Source organism: Myxine glutinosa, chromosome 1 (assembly GCF_964187855.1).
Source record: "Myxine glutinosa chromosome 1, kmMyxGlut1.1, whole genome shotgun sequence".
Taxonomy (NCBI): domain Eukaryota; kingdom Metazoa; phylum Chordata; class Myxini; order Myxiniformes; family Myxinidae; genus Myxine; species Myxine glutinosa.
This window is the reverse complement of record NC_136261.1, coordinates 224,237,575-224,255,592: the sequence shown is the minus strand read 5'-3', so window position 1 is coordinate 224,255,592 and position 18,018 is coordinate 224,237,575. Positions and strand designations below refer to the sequence as shown.

Here is an 18,018-nt window from a genome sequence, read left to right as displayed (position 1 = left end):
TTTATACTTCTCCCACCCCCCCCCCCCCCTTCCCGCGCCTCGTCCCCCCAAGCCCTCTCCCTTCCACACATCTCCCTGCTCTCGGATGTTGTGTTTGTGTGCTTCCCCTTTTCTCCCCATCTTGTCTTCCGCTCCCTCTTTTTGTGTATTTTGTTTGTCTGGTCGATTTGTTTGTGAAGTAAATGTTAGCTCTTTCACGAGCCTCGATTCAGTATACAAAAAAAACAAAAAAAAACAAACAAAATGTTAGCTCTTTCACGAGCCTCGACTCTGTATACAAAAAAAAAAAAAAAAAAAAATGGAGGTTTCTGGAATGGCCAAGTCAAAGCCCGAATCTAAATCCCATCGAGATGTTGTGGGGGGATTTGAAACGAGCTGTGCATGCAAGAAACCCCTCAAACATCGCACAGCTGAAAGAATTCTGCATGGAGGAGTGAGCAAAAATTTCTCCCAGTCGATGTCAGAGACTGGTAGACAGTTATAAGAAACGCCTACTTGAGGTTGTTTCTGCCAAAGGGGGCAATACCACCTATTAGAGCCAAGGGTGTACTTACTTTTTCGACATGCGAAATTTGCATTTATGTTTATTTAAATTATACAATGGACTACAAATTGCAAATGTTTCATGATATTTGTTGTATTATATCACCTTTGTCTATCAATATTGTTGAAATGAAGATCAAATAGCTGTATGTTGAAATATGTTGAAAAAGTCAAAACTTTACATGGGGTGTACTTACTTTTTCACATGACTGTATATTATGATGCAAAGACGAACTGATTAGATCTTGGCATCAAGAGGTTAAAGGTCAGAGTTTGTAATGGGTTTTGTTTTCCCGATAACTTAAGAACGGCTGAAGGGAACGAAGTCAAACTTGGTACAAGTATGTATAATGATGAAAAGATACGTGGATTGCATTATGAGGTCAAGAGGTCAAATGTCAGACGTCCTGTTAAGTAACATTTCTTTTACTGCGCTAACTTGTGAACCAGTGATGGGATTTTGACCAAACTTGTTATAAGTATATATTATCATGACAATATGAACTGATTAGATTTTTGCACCAAAGTCAAAGGTTGGATGTTGTCAGGTAAAAATGTGATACTTGAGAACAGCTAAAGGGATTTGAATCAAATTTTGTTGAAGTTTGTATAATAATGTAATAATGTGGGCAGAGGCATATCAGAATCATTACACTAATTATTATGGGGAAATATTTCCCATTCTCTGTCGTTTCTTATATGTTCAACTTTTCTGAAATCTATTTGGACATATAGCGAGGACCCCGTGTACTACTACAATTGTATTATGCACTGTTAGTGGCAGTAAAATTCACTTTATTTATTGACTTCATTAAAGTTGATCATATTACATTTTAAGTTTCACTTGGTGTGATGTTTTGTAGCCCTGTATAAGTAATGTGTACACATGTGCATTGTGCATAACTAGAATGGCAATCGGTAGAGCGTATACACTAGGCTAGACAGTTTACGTTTTGTAGTCCACTGATAGGCCGGATATGCATTCAGACCTGAACGAAAATCTAATCGGCTGGTTCTTGTCACCTACCCAATTCATCCACCAAGCTTTGTCATAATCCGTCCACAACTTTTTGAAATGTCGTGCTTTATACCGTTTTTGGCCTTATCTCTCAATGGTTAACAATCACTTCGGATATTAAAATATTCTCAGATCCAGATCCGCATCTTCACCAAAATCTAATATATTTGTCCTGGTCACATACCCAACCTCTCCACCAAGTTTCACCCAAATCTGTCCATAACGTTGAGATGTCCTACTCACAGACAGATAAACAAACAGGGGTGAAAACATAACGTCTTTCCACCTTCGGTGGCGGAGGTAAAAAAAATTGATCTTCAGTTGAGGCTGATTCAAAGACAAAGGTTTAAACACAAGTGTTCTGTTGATTGGATAGTCGTGTTATGGACAGATGGAGACTGTCCGGTGGATGAAAACGGATTTCTTTCTGGTGCTTAGCTGTTTATTTGTTGTAATCTGTATTTCAACCAATGTCATGGTAATAAATATCAAAGAAAACGAATTTTCTTCTTGGAAGTTTAAAATGTAACTTTTCTCTCTCTCTCTCTCCCTCTCTCCCTCCTCCTCTTTGCACTCAGTGGGATGGTCAGCTTGTTTGAACCCCCACTGTCAAAGTCACTCATTCCAAACAGTGACTCGGGCAACTACATATTTTCAATGACCATGGAAGATACACCTCAAGCCCTACCTGCTGCTGCCACGACAAGTGAGGACCATCCCCGTGCACGTCTTCTTCTTGATATTTTCATCAAGTCTCCATTGGTCTGCATTCCTCGGAATCCTGGGACTACTGAAAGTATTTTGGCTTTTCTCGGACATCTTACAATCCGCAATGCACCGGAGGTCCTGGATGAAGTATTTTGGGACCACCAACTGAATAATGAGGTGGTACCACCCCAAGCACAAGATCTTCAGAATGTACAACTGTTGGAGATGTTTCGATCATCCAAATTACCTCACCCCATAATTGATGAAAGTGGTTTTATTGGTGGGGCTTGCCATTCAGATTGTGATCTCCAGACTCTTAGAGTTCCCATTGGGAAGCCCATTGATGATGGGCTGCAAGTGCTGATTCAGGATATACGGATGTTCTCTTGCTCTTTTGGCTTGGATCCACAGTGTTGGGAGACCAGCATACATGGCTGTGAAAGCTCGCAGGGTTCTTGTGCTGTTCTGCATGCCACAACCTTTGAGGGACATGTGCAAAAAACACCGGTGGGTACTGAACAAGTCTTTGGTGAGGATGACGAGATCAGCAGTTCAAAAACGGACAGCTTCAGCAATTCTGGACTACTGAAAGTCGAAGGGTCGTTTGTTAAGCCTGTCAAGGTACGTATATGCCTGTCGCTGCACTACTTGTATCATTTTGTACTTTTGTTTTCTTTTTTTTTGCAAATGTTTTATGGTTTCAAATGGTCTTTCTCTCTGAGAATTAAGCTGCATCATGAGGGGTTTTTGCATTTTCTGTGTTTTCTTTTATCAAGTATGCATTTACATTATAGCTGCACAATAACTGTGCCATGCCTTTCTGCCAAATGTATAACCTGAGCTGTTAAACCGAGAGCTGCGGTAACAACTGTAGGTTTGATGCAGTTGTGTTCTCTCTATATGAGATGTCTCGCATTGCACGATGATTTAATTTCTTTTTTTTGCTTTTCTTTTCTTTGGAGGGTGAAGTATGATGAAACAAATTTCATCCCATGCTATGTAATCTTTCCTGTGTACAAATTTATTGTGTTTGATTGTTACTGGTATCTTGTAATGCAGAGTGTATTGAGTCTTTGTGTTAAATGCTTTCATTTTGAATACACCATATCTTGGTTGTGTGAGTTGCGATATGAGCGAGAGTGGGTGTGAGGGTCTGGTGTTGGGTGTGAGCAGGGATGGAGTGTTGGGGAGCAGTGGTTGAATATGAACGGAGTGTAAGTTTGACACATTAACAGTACAGCTAATTTGTCTCAACTCAACAGGTTGCACTCTGGGGAATTATAAAAATTGGGAGAGGTAGCGGAGGTAAAGGGGGGACGAGGGTGGTGGGGATTGAGGAGGAATTTATTTGAGATTTGAAGCCTCTGAGCTAAAATTGTCCATTTATGTGAGATTTGAAGCCTCTGAGCTTGTTGGAGTTGTATGACTGACAACAATGTTTTTTCATTCTTTATCATGTCACAGCCTTTTTGAATGACACTCGTGAGATAACCTAACCTTATGTTATTATTTGAATGGTTCTTATATTCCATGACTTATGTTGTCTTTCAGGTAGTTTTGTCAAAACAGGTGTATGAGCAGGTGTTGGAAACCTTAGATCATCTAATGGATTTTAAATCCTATCAACATCCTACCTGCAGTCCTTCAGATTCTTCCAGTCCCCCTTCAATGCTTTCACCCATCAGCCAGGACAACAGCCCTCTGGCATTTACCAAAGTGGAGGCACACATCTCGATGGAAGAACTCAAAAGTAAGAGCCATAATGTTAAATATTGTCGTGTGACTACCCTTGGTGATGACCGTAGGATAGCACGGATGACCAAACGAGCTGTTACTCTGAGGCATTCAGTTCAAAAATATAGCGGAGAATATGCTTGGGGAAACAAGAGGGATGGGGAGAAACCGGAGCACTTACCTTCACGGATCCCACCGGCAGTCCTGAAACCTGCAAAAAAATAACTCAAATGAAAACGGATTTAAAATGTACAAAAATAACAGGTTTATTTAAATAAATGCCGGTACAAAGAAACGCACGATAAACTAAATTCCTAACTTGAGGGACCCTCCACACCAGACCCAAGCCAAGGAGAATAGGGGAGAATGTCAGCCAGCGCGTTTCTTTTATCACCCAGGTTCTGACGTCATCTTAGTCAGGTTCATTATGTTTTTTCGTTCAAAATTTTTGGAGATTAGCAAAACTATACATTTTTGGAAGATTCAGAGCATGAGGAATCCAAAAATTAATGTTGGCATTTGCGTTGACACCTTTGCGAAAATGACACTCAGGACAGTGATGAAGATCTGTAAAAGCATGCTCCTGAACGGTATAGACCTAGTAGATCCTGTGTATCGGACTTATAGTTCAATCTGATACTAACAAGGCTGCTTTCTTGCTTTATAAACCCATACCTACACCACCGGTCAAAAGTTTTAGAACACCTCAATTTTTCCAGTTTTTATTGAAATTTACGCAGTTTAATGTCCAGTGAATAGCCTGAAATGGTACAAAGGTAAGCAGTAAACTACTCGAGGTTTAAAAAAATAAGTTTAGTTCAGCAAAAACGGGAAAATAATGTAAATTGCACAGTTATATTGTAAAAAAAGGCCTTCTTCAGGGAACAAGTAATGGGTTAACAACTTCCAGCTGTTCTGCAGCAATGCAAGTAAATTAAGCCTTGAAAGTTGATGCAAACAGTTCCTACAGGTGTCCCAACCTCTGCTGATTACTTGATTGCAAACCCCCTGTCTGTATAAAAGCAGTATTGGACCAGACTGTTATTACACCCTCTGAAGCATTATTTGGACAATATTGCACTGCAGGAAGTAGTATATTGGAAACTGGAGGAAACTCTGACAGGAAGAGGTCTGGCAGACCCAAAGCCGCAACAAAATCAGAAGACAAGTTTCTGAGAGTCAACAGCTTGCGTGATAGGCGGCTCACAGGACAACAGCTTCAAGCACAGCTGAACACTGGTCGAAGTAGTCTCAGTTTCAACTGTGAAGAGAAGACTTCGAGCTGCAGGATTGACAGGTTGAGTGGCAATAGGAAAGCCATTGCTAAGATGGCAAAATAAGAAAAAGAGGCTTGCCTGGGCCATGAAGCACCGCCAGTGGACTACTGAAGACCGGAAGAAGGTCTTATGGACCGATGAATCAAAATTTGAAATCTTTGGTTCATCTCGCAGGGTTTTTGTACGCCGTCGAGTAGGTGAAAGGATGGTACCTCAGTGTGTGAAACCAACTGTCAAACATGGAGGAGGAAGCGTGATGGTCTGGGGCTCTTTTGCTGGATCCAGAGTCGGCGACTTGCACAGAGTGACTGGCACCCTGAACCAAAAGGGCTACCACAGCATTTTGCAGCACCATGCAATACCCTCTGGTGTATGCCTAGTTGGTCAGGGGTTCATCCTACAGCAAGATAATGACCCTAAACAAACCTCCAGGCTATGTCAAAACTACCTTCGAGGAAAAGAACAAGACGGTGGGCTTCAAATCATGGAATGGCCAGCACAGTCTCCAGACTTAAACCACGTCGAGCTGGTTTGGGATGAACTGGACAGAAGGGTGAAAGCAAAGCAACCTACAAGTGCAACACATTTGTGGGAACTTCTGCAACAGTGTTGGGAAGAACTTCCCGAACAATATTTGATTTCCATTGTGGAAAGAATGCCACGAGTGTGTTCGGCAGTTATATCTGCAAAAGGTGGCTACTTTGCTGAGTCAAACATTTAAATTACATTTTGTTAAACAAAATGATTTTACGATTTCTTTTTTTATCTCCAATTGTTTATTTGTTCTTTGCTTAATTTCAGAGTACATTGAGACATTAAACTGCGTAAATTTCAATAAAAACTGGAAAAATTGAGGTGTTCTAAAACTTTTGACCTGTAATGTATAACTTCAATATCATGTATTATGTAATAGTTATATCACAAATATAAAGACAATGGTTTTCAATTACCTTTGTTTGTTGCTTTTCTATAACTCTGAGCACTATTTTGAGGCCTTTATTGGATTCCTTGATCCAGAAAACATAGGATTAGCATATTTAATTTAGTTTCTCGGTTGACTCGAAGCCGAGATAGCACAAAATATGTATTTTATGGCGGCCATTTTGAAAATCCAAAATGGCGGCCATGCAGGTGTCTGTGCAAATGCCAACATTGATTTTCGGATTCTCCATGCTCTGATGATTCCAAAAATGTACAGGTTCACTAATCCCAAAATTTCGAACGAAATTATATTTGTTAACACTAGGGCATTGCCCGTACTATATCTATATCTAAAATTATATCCCCCCCCTCTATTTACATGAAATGGTTTGGTCCAAAGCGAACGGCTTGCGAGTACGGTGACAATCCCCCCCCTCTATTTACATGCAATGGTTTGGTCCAAAGCGAACGGCTTCCGGAGTTTGGTAAAGAAAAGAAATCGCCATCGCGTGCACAAACGCGCAGGAAAGCGAATGAATCGCAAATTCGGTTTTATTAGTTTTAAAACATAGTTTAACACCAACATAGTTTGCAAACGTGAAATAAATGAATACGCTCTCAAATGTGCCATCCGAGGCAGAGTGTGTCCTCCACGTTCGGCACACGCGATCGTTCGCTGCTCTCTGATTGGTTGAATCGTTTTTTGGACATAGCTCGGTAAGTAATTGTCCGATTAATATGAAACCTTGAAAAGGCACATCCTCGGGTCCCCAGCAATATACCTGGCAAGTTAAAAGTATATCGGACCCGTGGTTGTCGAGAAACAGCGGTCACAGACAAACAGACGTACAAACGTACAGACGTACAGAGATTACTGGAATTATAGATAGATAGTGAACCTGACTATCTGGGGTGCTTCACCAATCAGCGAGTCGCTCCCTACCAGTCCTTCCCGTCAATCAAAACCCCGCCCAATCACAGCTCCTCGGGACGTGGCCTCGGCCTGCCCGACCTGTGCTCTTCCCAAGTCTGGGTTGTCAGCGGTAGGGCTTGATGCATGACTTCCCGTTAGCTTTCTAATTAGTGAGTTTAAATGCGGGCGATTGCATGGCTTGTCTGTGTCTATGGTGTGGTGCCAAAAGGGACATAGTAAATAAATTACAAAGGTAATGACATACAAGGGATAAATTACCCATAATCCCTGAGCTAATTAACATACCCACTCCTCGTAATGGGGACGAAGATACACTTAATCCGAACACACAGTCTACCGGATCCCTACTTATAGTACAGCGAGGTGGTTCTTCTTCTTCGCGACAGTCGGAGCACACTAATCTACACAAATCTACCTGGATTAAAGTATGCCTACCCCCACAAACGTAACACCACATACATTTCGCTCTCTAACGTTTGTGGGGAAAAGAAGGATAACAGGCTATTGACTCAAATATTGAACTACTGTAGTTTAATTGTTAACCCCAACAGTCTTCAGTTGCAATGACATTTGTATTATGGAATGTATTTATTTATTTATTCCACAACATTGATATTACAGTCACAATACATTTCACAATGAGTTTTTGTTCTTTGTTACTACTACTACTACTACTAGTACTAGTACTATGACTACTAGTAGTAGTAGTACGAGTACAATGTCCCCAATTATTCCAAAATTCTTGAAAGTTAGGCTTGTTGCACACCTCCATTCGTCTTCCTCTTTTGTCCTATTTGTGGAACTGTCCAATACAACTCTTCCCTTCAGGGCCTCAACCATATGGTGCACTACCATTGCACATCCTTATCCATCCCTAACCATGGTACAAGTATTATAATGATGTAATAATGTGGGTGGAGGCATATTGGTCGACATTGTGACGTCGAAGTGTGTTGGGGGCAGATGCCAGAGGGAGGGGTGAGAAGTGGCTGACATTATTGTGCCACCTGCTGCAGCGACTTCATATTTATTAATGACCCTCTCGGAAGTCCCCTCACTTATCTTGCCTGACCCTGCCGGTTCAGACAGGAAGGACAGATCATGTGATATGCTTAACCTAGATAACCCCTCTATCGAAAAAAACACCACTTTTCAACAGTGTACAGGACAATTAAACCTAAACACGAAGTCCTTGTTACAGGTAAAAATGCTCTACCCTACACAAACCTGAGCACAGGGTTTAGGTAAAGGCTTTACATTTAAATAGTTACCATGTACCGTACACATGTAACAATATAGTTTAATTGGTCAAGGGCATGCAGTCATTCAATGTGGCAGGCAATTCTCAACTATCCAATAAATCATATCTCAGCTTGTATGATTAGATATGGTGCATCCTTCAATATGTTTTTTGTTAAAGTATAAAAATTGACATTTCTGTTTTCATTTTCATCATATTTACATTTCTTTATTGTTCTTCTCCCATGGCAGTTATCTTAACCAGTGACTTGGGACAGGGAGCTCAGGGACTCGTGGAGGCATGGTTTCAGGAGATGCGGCTCTTCGTTTCAGCACAGCGCCCAGGTCATACACTTCTTGATCTTCGGCTGAGAGGTCTAGAGGTGGATGATCTCCTGCAGAAGCCAGATTCTGCACATCGTGCTATCATCCGTGAGGTCGATCCAAAGGATGTTAAATCTGGAGAAACCGAGTGTCGAGAGTACCTTTCTCAATCCTGTCCTGCGAATACTTCAGAGAGGTACTCGTATCTTTGCATGCCATTAAATCATTCCATCCAGGGGTTGAGGAGTGCATACAAGTAAAAAAAAAAAACATATACACAAACAAACACACCCACAAGCCAAATTATATATACTGTAGTATGATTATTTTAGTTGATAACATGGCTGTCGATGCACTCACATTCCTTGAACTGGAGGGTTCTGTCTTTTCGATGGGGAGGGGTGGCTCCTGCAGATCAAAATGTTGATATAATGATCCATGCAATATCTGTGCATGTAATGAGATGAATGTCCAAAGAAATTGCAATATGTTGATCTGTTGTAAAGAAAAATAAGGCTGTTTTTGTAATGTGCTTTGCAGGATGTTTGGAGAGATGGAGACTTTTAATGACTTGTCTACCTCTTTACCTGCTGTTGTAGCTGAGCAACACAATGTGTTTGCCTTGTACCAAAGGCGAGCAAGGTATTCTTTCTCTCTATATAATATTGCAATTTCCATCTGAAGTCCATCCTGACGTCAGACATGCAGTGGCAGGTGTGAGGGATGGGTAGGGGGGGTTGGTGGTTGGAGCGGAGGAGGGGTTGGGGTTGCAGAGGAGGAGGAGGGGTTGGGGGGGGGGGGGGGTCGGAGTGAAGCTCTTTGTTGACTGACTGTTGTACCATACTCTGTTTACCAAAGCATTTATTCTGCCGAGCAGTTTCTTGGCAAGGGGCATGCTGGGTGGTTTGCCATTGCCTTCCCACCAGGCGTTAAGGTAGAGTTAGGAATTTGGTCATTGCCGGCGATAGCTCGCCTACTCTTTGCGAAGGACATCGATGAATCTTGAATGCCCACCAACTAATGTCGGCAGACGGGAAGCTAGTTTTATGTCCATCCAAGGGACGGCACACACATTGATGAATCACCCTGTCTTTAAAACACCGGGATGATGGTTTTTAGCTGGGTCAGATGTCAGGATAAATTAATTTTGAGGTAAGAAGCCCCTTATTCGTTCTATCTATCCTTTCCACTCACACCAACTGTTCCTGGGCACTGTCTTTCACACCTGAGAAGGTGATGAAGTTTCTGGCAAGCCTCGACATTAATTTAGTGATGAGCCCAGACAGCTAAAGGCTTGCATCCCAAAATCTTCTCTTCTACTGTTGTGCATCTTCTTTCTGCTATGTTCACCCTATAATTTGCCCAAAGTCACCATCTATTGGAAGTCAGTCAACATCACTATTATACCAAAATGGTGCAAAAACAGATCTTATTAACTGCAGGCATATTACCTCCCTTTCAATTACTGTGCAAGTCAAGTCATGGAATCTATCATCACAGTTCACAGCAAGTTCTTCCTTTTCTCCAACGGCCTGATCTCAGATCATTAGTTCTGTTTCCAATGTGGTCGCATTACTTTGGTGTTTTTTAAAATTGTTTTGTATACAGAGTCAAGACTCGTGGAAGATCTAGAAGACAGAACAGATCAGGACGCATCATAACAAAACTAACAGCAGAAAGAGAAGGAGAAACAAGCCAATAGTAGGGTAGAGCGAGAAAATAAACGGAGATGGACAACAAGGGTTAATGGGGAAGACAAAAAATCATGGTTTTGGATGTGGGATGATCTGAGATGGTGGTGAACAGCTGTCTTGAAGATATGAAGGGACGAACGAGATTTAAGATAATGTGAAGTTGGTTCCACAGGTGGGGAAAAAAGAAGAACAAATGAGTGGAGGTGTGCAGTGATTCTGCATTTTGGCAGTTCCACTGGAAGGTGGTATTGGTGCGCAGTGTGCATCCTACAGAAACATGGGAGGATGAGTGGGGGGTGGGGTAAAGCACAGAGAGAGGGCAGCGGCTGCACGACCAGAAAGGAGGTGGAAGAAGACAGACAGACCACCGACCTGTTTATGATGGCAAAGTGATAGGCCCATAGACTCAGCTTCATCGTGGGAGATTCCAATGATCTTGGACGTCTTGGTTTCCACAGCGTCAAGCTGAGAAAGGTGTGAGCCTAGATGGGAGAGCAGTATTCCATCAAGCTGTGGATGAAGGCCTAAGAGTAGGTGCATAAGAGTTCAGGTGTGACAGTACATACATGACAACGATTGGGAATAGGCTAAATTTTCTGGGTGAAGTAGGCTCAGTAGGATTGCCCTTCTTTCACATATGAGTTATGGAAGCAAGTTTGTCATTGATCAATTAAGTTTTCATACTATGTTTCTTCTCTTTTAAAACCATCTTTTTAAGAATAGTTAACTATCATGAAACTTAGTTTGTCCATTATACGCTACATTTGCAAATGTGCTGTCATCTGAGCCCGTGGTTGGTGTTGCTCATATCACAGGTTACATCTCAAATGCTATTATGTACATGCTTATCCATTGTTTGTAATAATGTTGGAATCACAGGTTCAAATCCCACATGCATCATGTATTTCTAAATTGTTCAAACGAATGTCTTGTAATTCCTGTAAAATTTCACTGCTATCTCCAAATATTGCTATTATGTATGTAATGCTTCACATATCTATCAGTACAAGCTTCTACATGAGCCTTATGGAATTGTTTAAAAAATTAACTGGAAATTCTGATTAATATTGTTCAATCTAATCTCGGTGAAGATGAATACCAATCGTACAAATGGTCCAAAAAATGCACTCATTCATCTTAACGAGTCATTTCCATTTGTGTTGGTTAATTTTTTTCAACCTTGTTTTTTTTGTCGTCTCATGAGATGTGGGCTCTCTTGAAACGTGCCTTATTCTTTCAGGTCTAAAGCAGGGAAAGACCACCAAGATAATTGGAGATCATGCAGCTGCCCAATGACTCCTCCACCGTCCCCGACATTACAGTCACCTGGTTCGGCACAGTTGCCTGGCACGCAAAGGGATACTTCCTTTTTGCACATTACTGCCAACTTGGTCAATCATAACCACTTTGCATTTGAGGTTCGTTTATTACCTCTGCCACTGAAGGTGGATGGAGGATATGTTTTCACCCCTGTCTGTCTGCTTGTTTGTTTGTCCGTCTGTCTCTGAACAAGATCTCTCAAAAAGTTGTGGGCGGATTCAGACGAAATTTGGCAGAGATGTAGCGTATGTGACACGGACAAAATTCTTAGATTTTGGTGAAGATCCGGATTCGGATCCGGCTAGTAGAATTTTTAAAGTGATTCTTCACCATTCAGTGATGGGGCTAAAACCGATATATAGCAGGATATCTCAAAAAGTTATGGACGAATTTGGACGAAACTTGGTGGACCGGTTGGGTGTGTGACAAGGACGAATCGATTCAATTTTGGTGAAGGTCTAAATATGGATTTGGAGACGAGAATTATTTGATTTTTAAGCGATTCTTCACCATTGAGAGATCGGGTGAAAAGCGATATATAGCGATATATAACATGATATTTAATAAAGTTGTGGATAGGTTATGACTAAACTTGGTGGATGAGTTGGTTAGGTAACAAGAACAAGCGATTAGATTTTGGTTCAGGTCTGAATCCAGATCATCAGTGGGATACATAGCATAAACTATTCAGCCTGGCGGAGTTATGCGCTCTACCGAGTGCTGTTCTAGTTTTTTTCTCTGTTTTACGAGTCGTGATTTGTTTGTCTATTAGCTATCTGTACCTTGTTACTTTAAAAGTTTTCCTCTTCCATTTGCTATGCAATTTGTGTATTGGTGATTGATTTTGTTTGTATTCAAGGTTTGATCCATTGTTTTGTAACTTTTCATGAACAAAACCTATTGCAGCACTGATTTTGGCAACAATTAATTTTTACGAATCAAATCGTCGAGGCAAATCAACAAACAACAACAGGCATTTTAAGGCCATTTTCCATGCTAGAGCGGGGGTTAGCCTTGCGGTCCCGATGACGATCTTCTCCATTTTGCCCTATTTTCTGCATCTCCCCTTGTTAACCCCCTTGCCCGCATTTCTTCTTCCACAACCTTTAGGCAAGTCTTTCTCGGTCTTCCCCGTCCTCTACATTCATTTCCATCACTCTTCTCAACCAGTCACTTTCATCCTTCCTAAACACATGACCAAACCATCTCAACCTGTTCCTCTTCACAGCATCAATCACAGGCTCTATTCCCATCATCTTTCGTAATTCATCATTTGCCTTCCTCTCTCTCAACGATACTCCGCACATCCAGCAAACCATTCGCATTTCCACCCTTTTTCAGCCAGGCAAATCACCTGATAAAAAACTATTATCGACTTGTGAGCTCAGTGACAGTTTGGTGACACATTTATTGTATAGAAGGGAAAAACTATGTGTAGCAGATATAAAAGGCATCAAAGGAGAATCATGGGGGAAAATAATTTCTGTCCATATTCTTTTGTTCTCATTTTTGATCTGCTGGTCAAACAAAGAGTGTAACATTTCCTCTGAGCTATTTGCCATGGGCATAGTGTACAGATGCAGCTGTCGAACAGAAAGATGCAATGAATATAATAGTGTTAGGGGCCATCTATATATTCTACTAGCTGGGGCTACCCGGCACTGAGTGGCTGGGTGTGACATGTTGAACATTGAAAAGCTATGGAGTAATTGGCCTCATGGTGGTTACCTTTTGCCTCATGGCCGATGGCAGCATTGCCTGACCCCACATCCAAATATACACTTTATAGCAGTGTTTGGTGGCCTCAAAACGGACATCAAGGCCAACACGTGGTAGATTAAAACATTGCCCAGATTCTGAAGTACTTGCACCCAAAATTTGGGGCCTCTAGGTGCTACGCCTTTTCCAGGAAAGAATAACGTACACACGCACAAAAAATATGCCAAAAACGCACAAACAAACGTTCTGGCCTTTATATGTGTCACTCCGGGCCTACAACCCTGCGTGGCCTTTTCCCATTGGTACAGTCACGTGAAAAACTAAGTACACCCCATGTAAAGTTTTGACTTTTTCAACATATTTCAACATACAGCTATTTGATCTTCATTTCAACAATATTGATAGATAAAGGTGATATAATATAACAAACATCATGAAACATTTACATTTTGTAGTCCATTGTATAATTTAAATAAACATAAATGCAAATTTTGCATGTGGAAAAAGTAAGTACACCCTTGGCTCTAATAGGTGGTGTTGCCCCCTTTGGCAGAAACAACCTCAAGTAGGCGTTTCTTATAACTGTCTACCAGTCTCTGACATCGACTGGGAGAAATTTTTGCCCACTCCTCCATGCAGAATTCTTTCAGCTGTGCGATGTTTGAGGGGTTTCTTGCATGCACAGCTCATTTCAAATCCCCCACAACATCTCGATGGGATTTAGATCCGGGCTTTGACTTGGCCATTCCAGAACCCTCCATTTCTTTCTTTTCAGCCATTCCTTGGTGGATTTACTGGTATGTTTAGGGTCATTGTCATGTTGCAAGGTCCACCTTCGGTTGAGCTTCAACTTTCCGACAGATGGCCTCACATTATGCTCAAGCACCCTCTGGTACAATGAAGAATTCATAGTGGATTCTATGATGGTGAGCTGCCCAGGCCCTGATGCAGCAAAGCTGCCCCAAACCATAATATTTCCACCACCATGCTTTACAGTTGGTATCAGGTTCTTGTGGTCAAATGCTGTCTTTGGTTTTCACCGAACATGTCTTCTGGTACTGTGGCCAAATAGCTCTACCTTTGACCCATCTGTCCAGAGCACATTGTTCCAGAAGTGCTGGTCTTTGCCTCGGTGTTCATTGGCAAACTTCAGTCTTTCCCTGATGTTTTTTCTGGACAGCAAAGATTTCCTCCTGGCACACCTCCCATGTAGATCAAATTTGTGCAACCTCTTTCTAATGGTAGACTCGTGCACTTTGACATCATCAGTGGCAAGAGCTACCTGTCGGTCCCGTGATGACATTCTCGGGTTCTTAGAGACTTCCTTCAGCATCTTGGGGTCTGCTCTTGGGCTGAACTTGCTGTGGCGGCCTGGCCTGAACAAGTTGGCAGTTGTTTGGAATCTTCTCCACTTGTAGATGATGTTCCGGACAGTCGAATGATTGATTTCAAATTGTTTGGAGATCTTTTTAAATCCCTTTCCAGTCTCGTAGGCATCTATAACCTTCTTTCTGAAGGCCCGAGAGAGCTCTTTTGATCTAGGCATGGTGACGCCGCACACCAACAAGAAAGAGCAAACCAAACTAAATGTCTGAGGTTTAAATGAGACAGGTTCCTCCAAGTTCCTCTCTAACGATGTTCTAATCATTTGCACCTGAGCTGGTGCACCTGATTCTAATTTTAGGTATTTGAAGTAGTGATAAATGTATGGGTGTACTTACTTTTTCCACATGCGAAATTTGCATTTATGTTTATTTAAATTATACAATGCACTACAAAATGTAAATGTTTCATGATATTTGTTATATTATATCACCTTTATCTATCAATATTGTTGAAATGAAGATCAAATAGGTGTATGTTGAAATATGTTGAAAAAGTCAAAACTTTACATGGGGTGTACTTACTTTTTCACGTGACTGTACATGTCCGATGGGGTTCCCACGATGGAGCTGTGAGAAAAACCCTGTATCATGATGTTGAAGTGGCCACAAGTGCACACTAACACTCAAGTGGTCTGTCGGTCACCAGCGATCTTTGCCACTCCTTCACTCATTCAAATGTTCCACTGTACTGTGCGGGTGTGAGAGGCGTTGCTCCGTGTGATGAATGTAGGGTTAGGCAGAGGTTGGTGGTGACTTGGAGAGTGAGTAGTATGGGAAGGATGGATTGCTGAGCAGATGGTTCGAATGTGCTGTGAATAAGACTGATGAGTCGGAATGATGACGGATGGATGAACAGATGGTTCGAATGTTGGGCGATGGATTAAAAGAAAGACAATGGATTGAAAGAGAGATTGATGGATTGAATTTGTTGAAGCAGATTGATGGTGGGTAGAGAAGGGGAAGATCACACCAGGGATGTAACAGACTAATCTCATTGCATTTCCCCCCAATCCCCTGGACAAAGAGCAAGGATCTACCAACACACACGTCGGGTCAGGTCAGGTATGGGAGCATGCCCCGGAGCAGCGCGTCGCCACATCCACTTTCCGACGGTACTCCAGGGGCGTCTCGCCATCCCCCAGGCTAATGCCTGGCCCTTCCCTATTTCCTTGAGATGCCATTGGGAGATATGGCCAAAAAAGATACATAGCAGGATATCTCAAAAAGTTGTGGATGGATTTGGACGAATCTTGGTGGACTGGTTGGGTGTCTGACAAGGACGATTCGATTCGACTTTGGTGAAGATCTGAATATCGATTCGGATATGACAATTATTTAATTTTTGAAGTGATTCTTCACCATTGGGAGAAAGGGCCAAAACGATACATAGCAGGATATCTCAAAAAGTTGTGGATGGGTTTGGACGAAACTTGGTAGAGAGGTTGTGTGTGTGAAAGGACTAATCGTTTCAATTTTGGTGTTGATCTGAATATCGATTCAGCTACAATAATTATTTAGTTTTTAAGTGATTCTTCACCATTGAGAGATCGGGTGAAAAGCGATATATAACATGATATATAAAAAAGTTATGGACGAGTTATGAATAAACATGGTGGCTGAGTTGGGTAGGTGACAAGAACAAGCCGATTAGATTTTGGTTCAGGTCCGAATCCAGATCCGGCCTATATGTGGGATACAAAACGTAAACTGTTCACCAGGCGGATGTATGCTCTCTACTGAGTGCCGTTTTTAGTCTTGTTATGGTTTTGATACTTTTTTTGTCTTGAGCAAAATTATCTTGGCTTTAATTTTTTGTTTATGGTCAGTGTTCCATTTTTGTCGTAGCTTCGTTGGGAGTGAAAACAAGTTCATTGATCTGGAATGAAACTGTTGGGTTGACTGGTTCATTACTGAGTTTTCTTGTTTCTCCTCTTTGCTCAGTCTGAAAGTGACAGATTATCACGTGATCTTAAAGTCGATCTTGCATCCCTCGCCATGGTCATGACCCTCAACACATGGGTGCTGTTGCTGGACTTCTTTGGCATCGGCTCTACAGCGCAAAACCATGGCATGCGGGCAGATGTGCCGAGCAGCAGCTCCTCTTTCAACAATAATGATTTCCCTATCTCTGGTGTCCCTTCTGGCATGGAGTCAAACACAAGCCCTAGCCATGGTTCCATTCCTGATCCCTCACAAGTTATCCATGTTGATACTGTGCAAAACAGCACCAGAATAGATCTGCAGGTATGAATTTTTTCCCCCTCTTTTTTGAGAGTTTTGTAGGGGGGGGTTACAATGTTGCATTTAAATTTTATTTTCTTACATAATTTAAATAGATACCTTTGTGCCTTGAACATCGCATTTTTGAAATGGTGAAAGAAGGAAATTTGCACAATAGTGTAACATCGATGAATATTCCTGTATTCCAAGGTGGGGACACTCTCTTTGCTGTTGAACAGACAAGATGGGGAGGTGGCACGTGCAGAGGCTTCTCAACTGCACTGCATACTCAGCACTCATGGTGCGTCCAGTCTGCTGCATCTTCTATCCTTTGCTCCATGTCCCACTTTTACTTGTCCTTTGATATGATTATTTTCATGATTTGGTTGCTTCATCTTTTTTGTGGAGAGTGAGATCATAAATTTCCAGAGGAGTGATATTGTTCTGATTGTAATGGACATTATGTATCCAAATCAAGGGTTGTCTTTGTTACCCTCGCCAGAGGAGAGGGTATTGCATTTGAATCCGTTTGTTTGTCTGTTTCTGTCTGTCTGTTTTGACATTGACAGGTCCGATTGACAGGAAATTTTCACCATAGGTGCATCTCCACCTGTATAATATTTCAATGATAATTATGACGTCATATGTCACGTGGTATGGGTGCCATTTTGGAAAAACCGAAAAACTTTGCACCTTTATCTCCAAAAGTGCTGCACAGAAAAAATTGAGGAATGGCTCATTGTAAAGAACTCTCCATGGGGAATAACATATGTTAATGATGATGTAATATTGTCATAGGTGCCTCCATTATGACGTCATGATTTTACAAGTACCAAACTTCATCCGATCAAGATGAAATTTGTTAAGCGTCATCTAGGGATAAATTGGTGGAGGAAAAAAGAAGAATGATGACGTTATAGGTCATATGGTTTGGCCGCCATATTTGTTTCAACACAAAAGCCTTAGAAACACTATAAACACA

At 41.6% G+C, this 18,018-nt stretch overlaps 2 protein-coding genes across 2 annotated transcripts in view; both read left to right on the top strand.

The window, feature by feature from the left end:
- Positions 1-18,018, top strand: part of LOC144891290 (uncharacterized) — a 981,422-nt gene that overhangs the window by 549,471 nt on the left and 413,933 nt on the right. The window lies entirely within an intron of this gene.
- Positions 1-18,018, top strand: part of LOC137434335 (intermembrane lipid transfer protein VPS13D) — a gene marked incomplete at its 3' end in the record, with an annotated part of 220,793 nt that overhangs the window by 111,843 nt on the left and 90,932 nt on the right. The window contains 7 exon segments of the mRNA XM_078784227.1: positions 2,140-2,890; positions 3,821-4,019; positions 8,627-8,894; positions 9,239-9,340; positions 11,633-11,810; positions 16,758-17,060; positions 17,247-17,337. Of these exon segments, the coding sequence (XP_078640353.1) occupies positions 2,140-2,890; positions 3,821-4,019; positions 8,627-8,894; positions 9,239-9,340; positions 11,633-11,810; positions 16,758-17,060; positions 17,247-17,337 (1,892 nt within the window).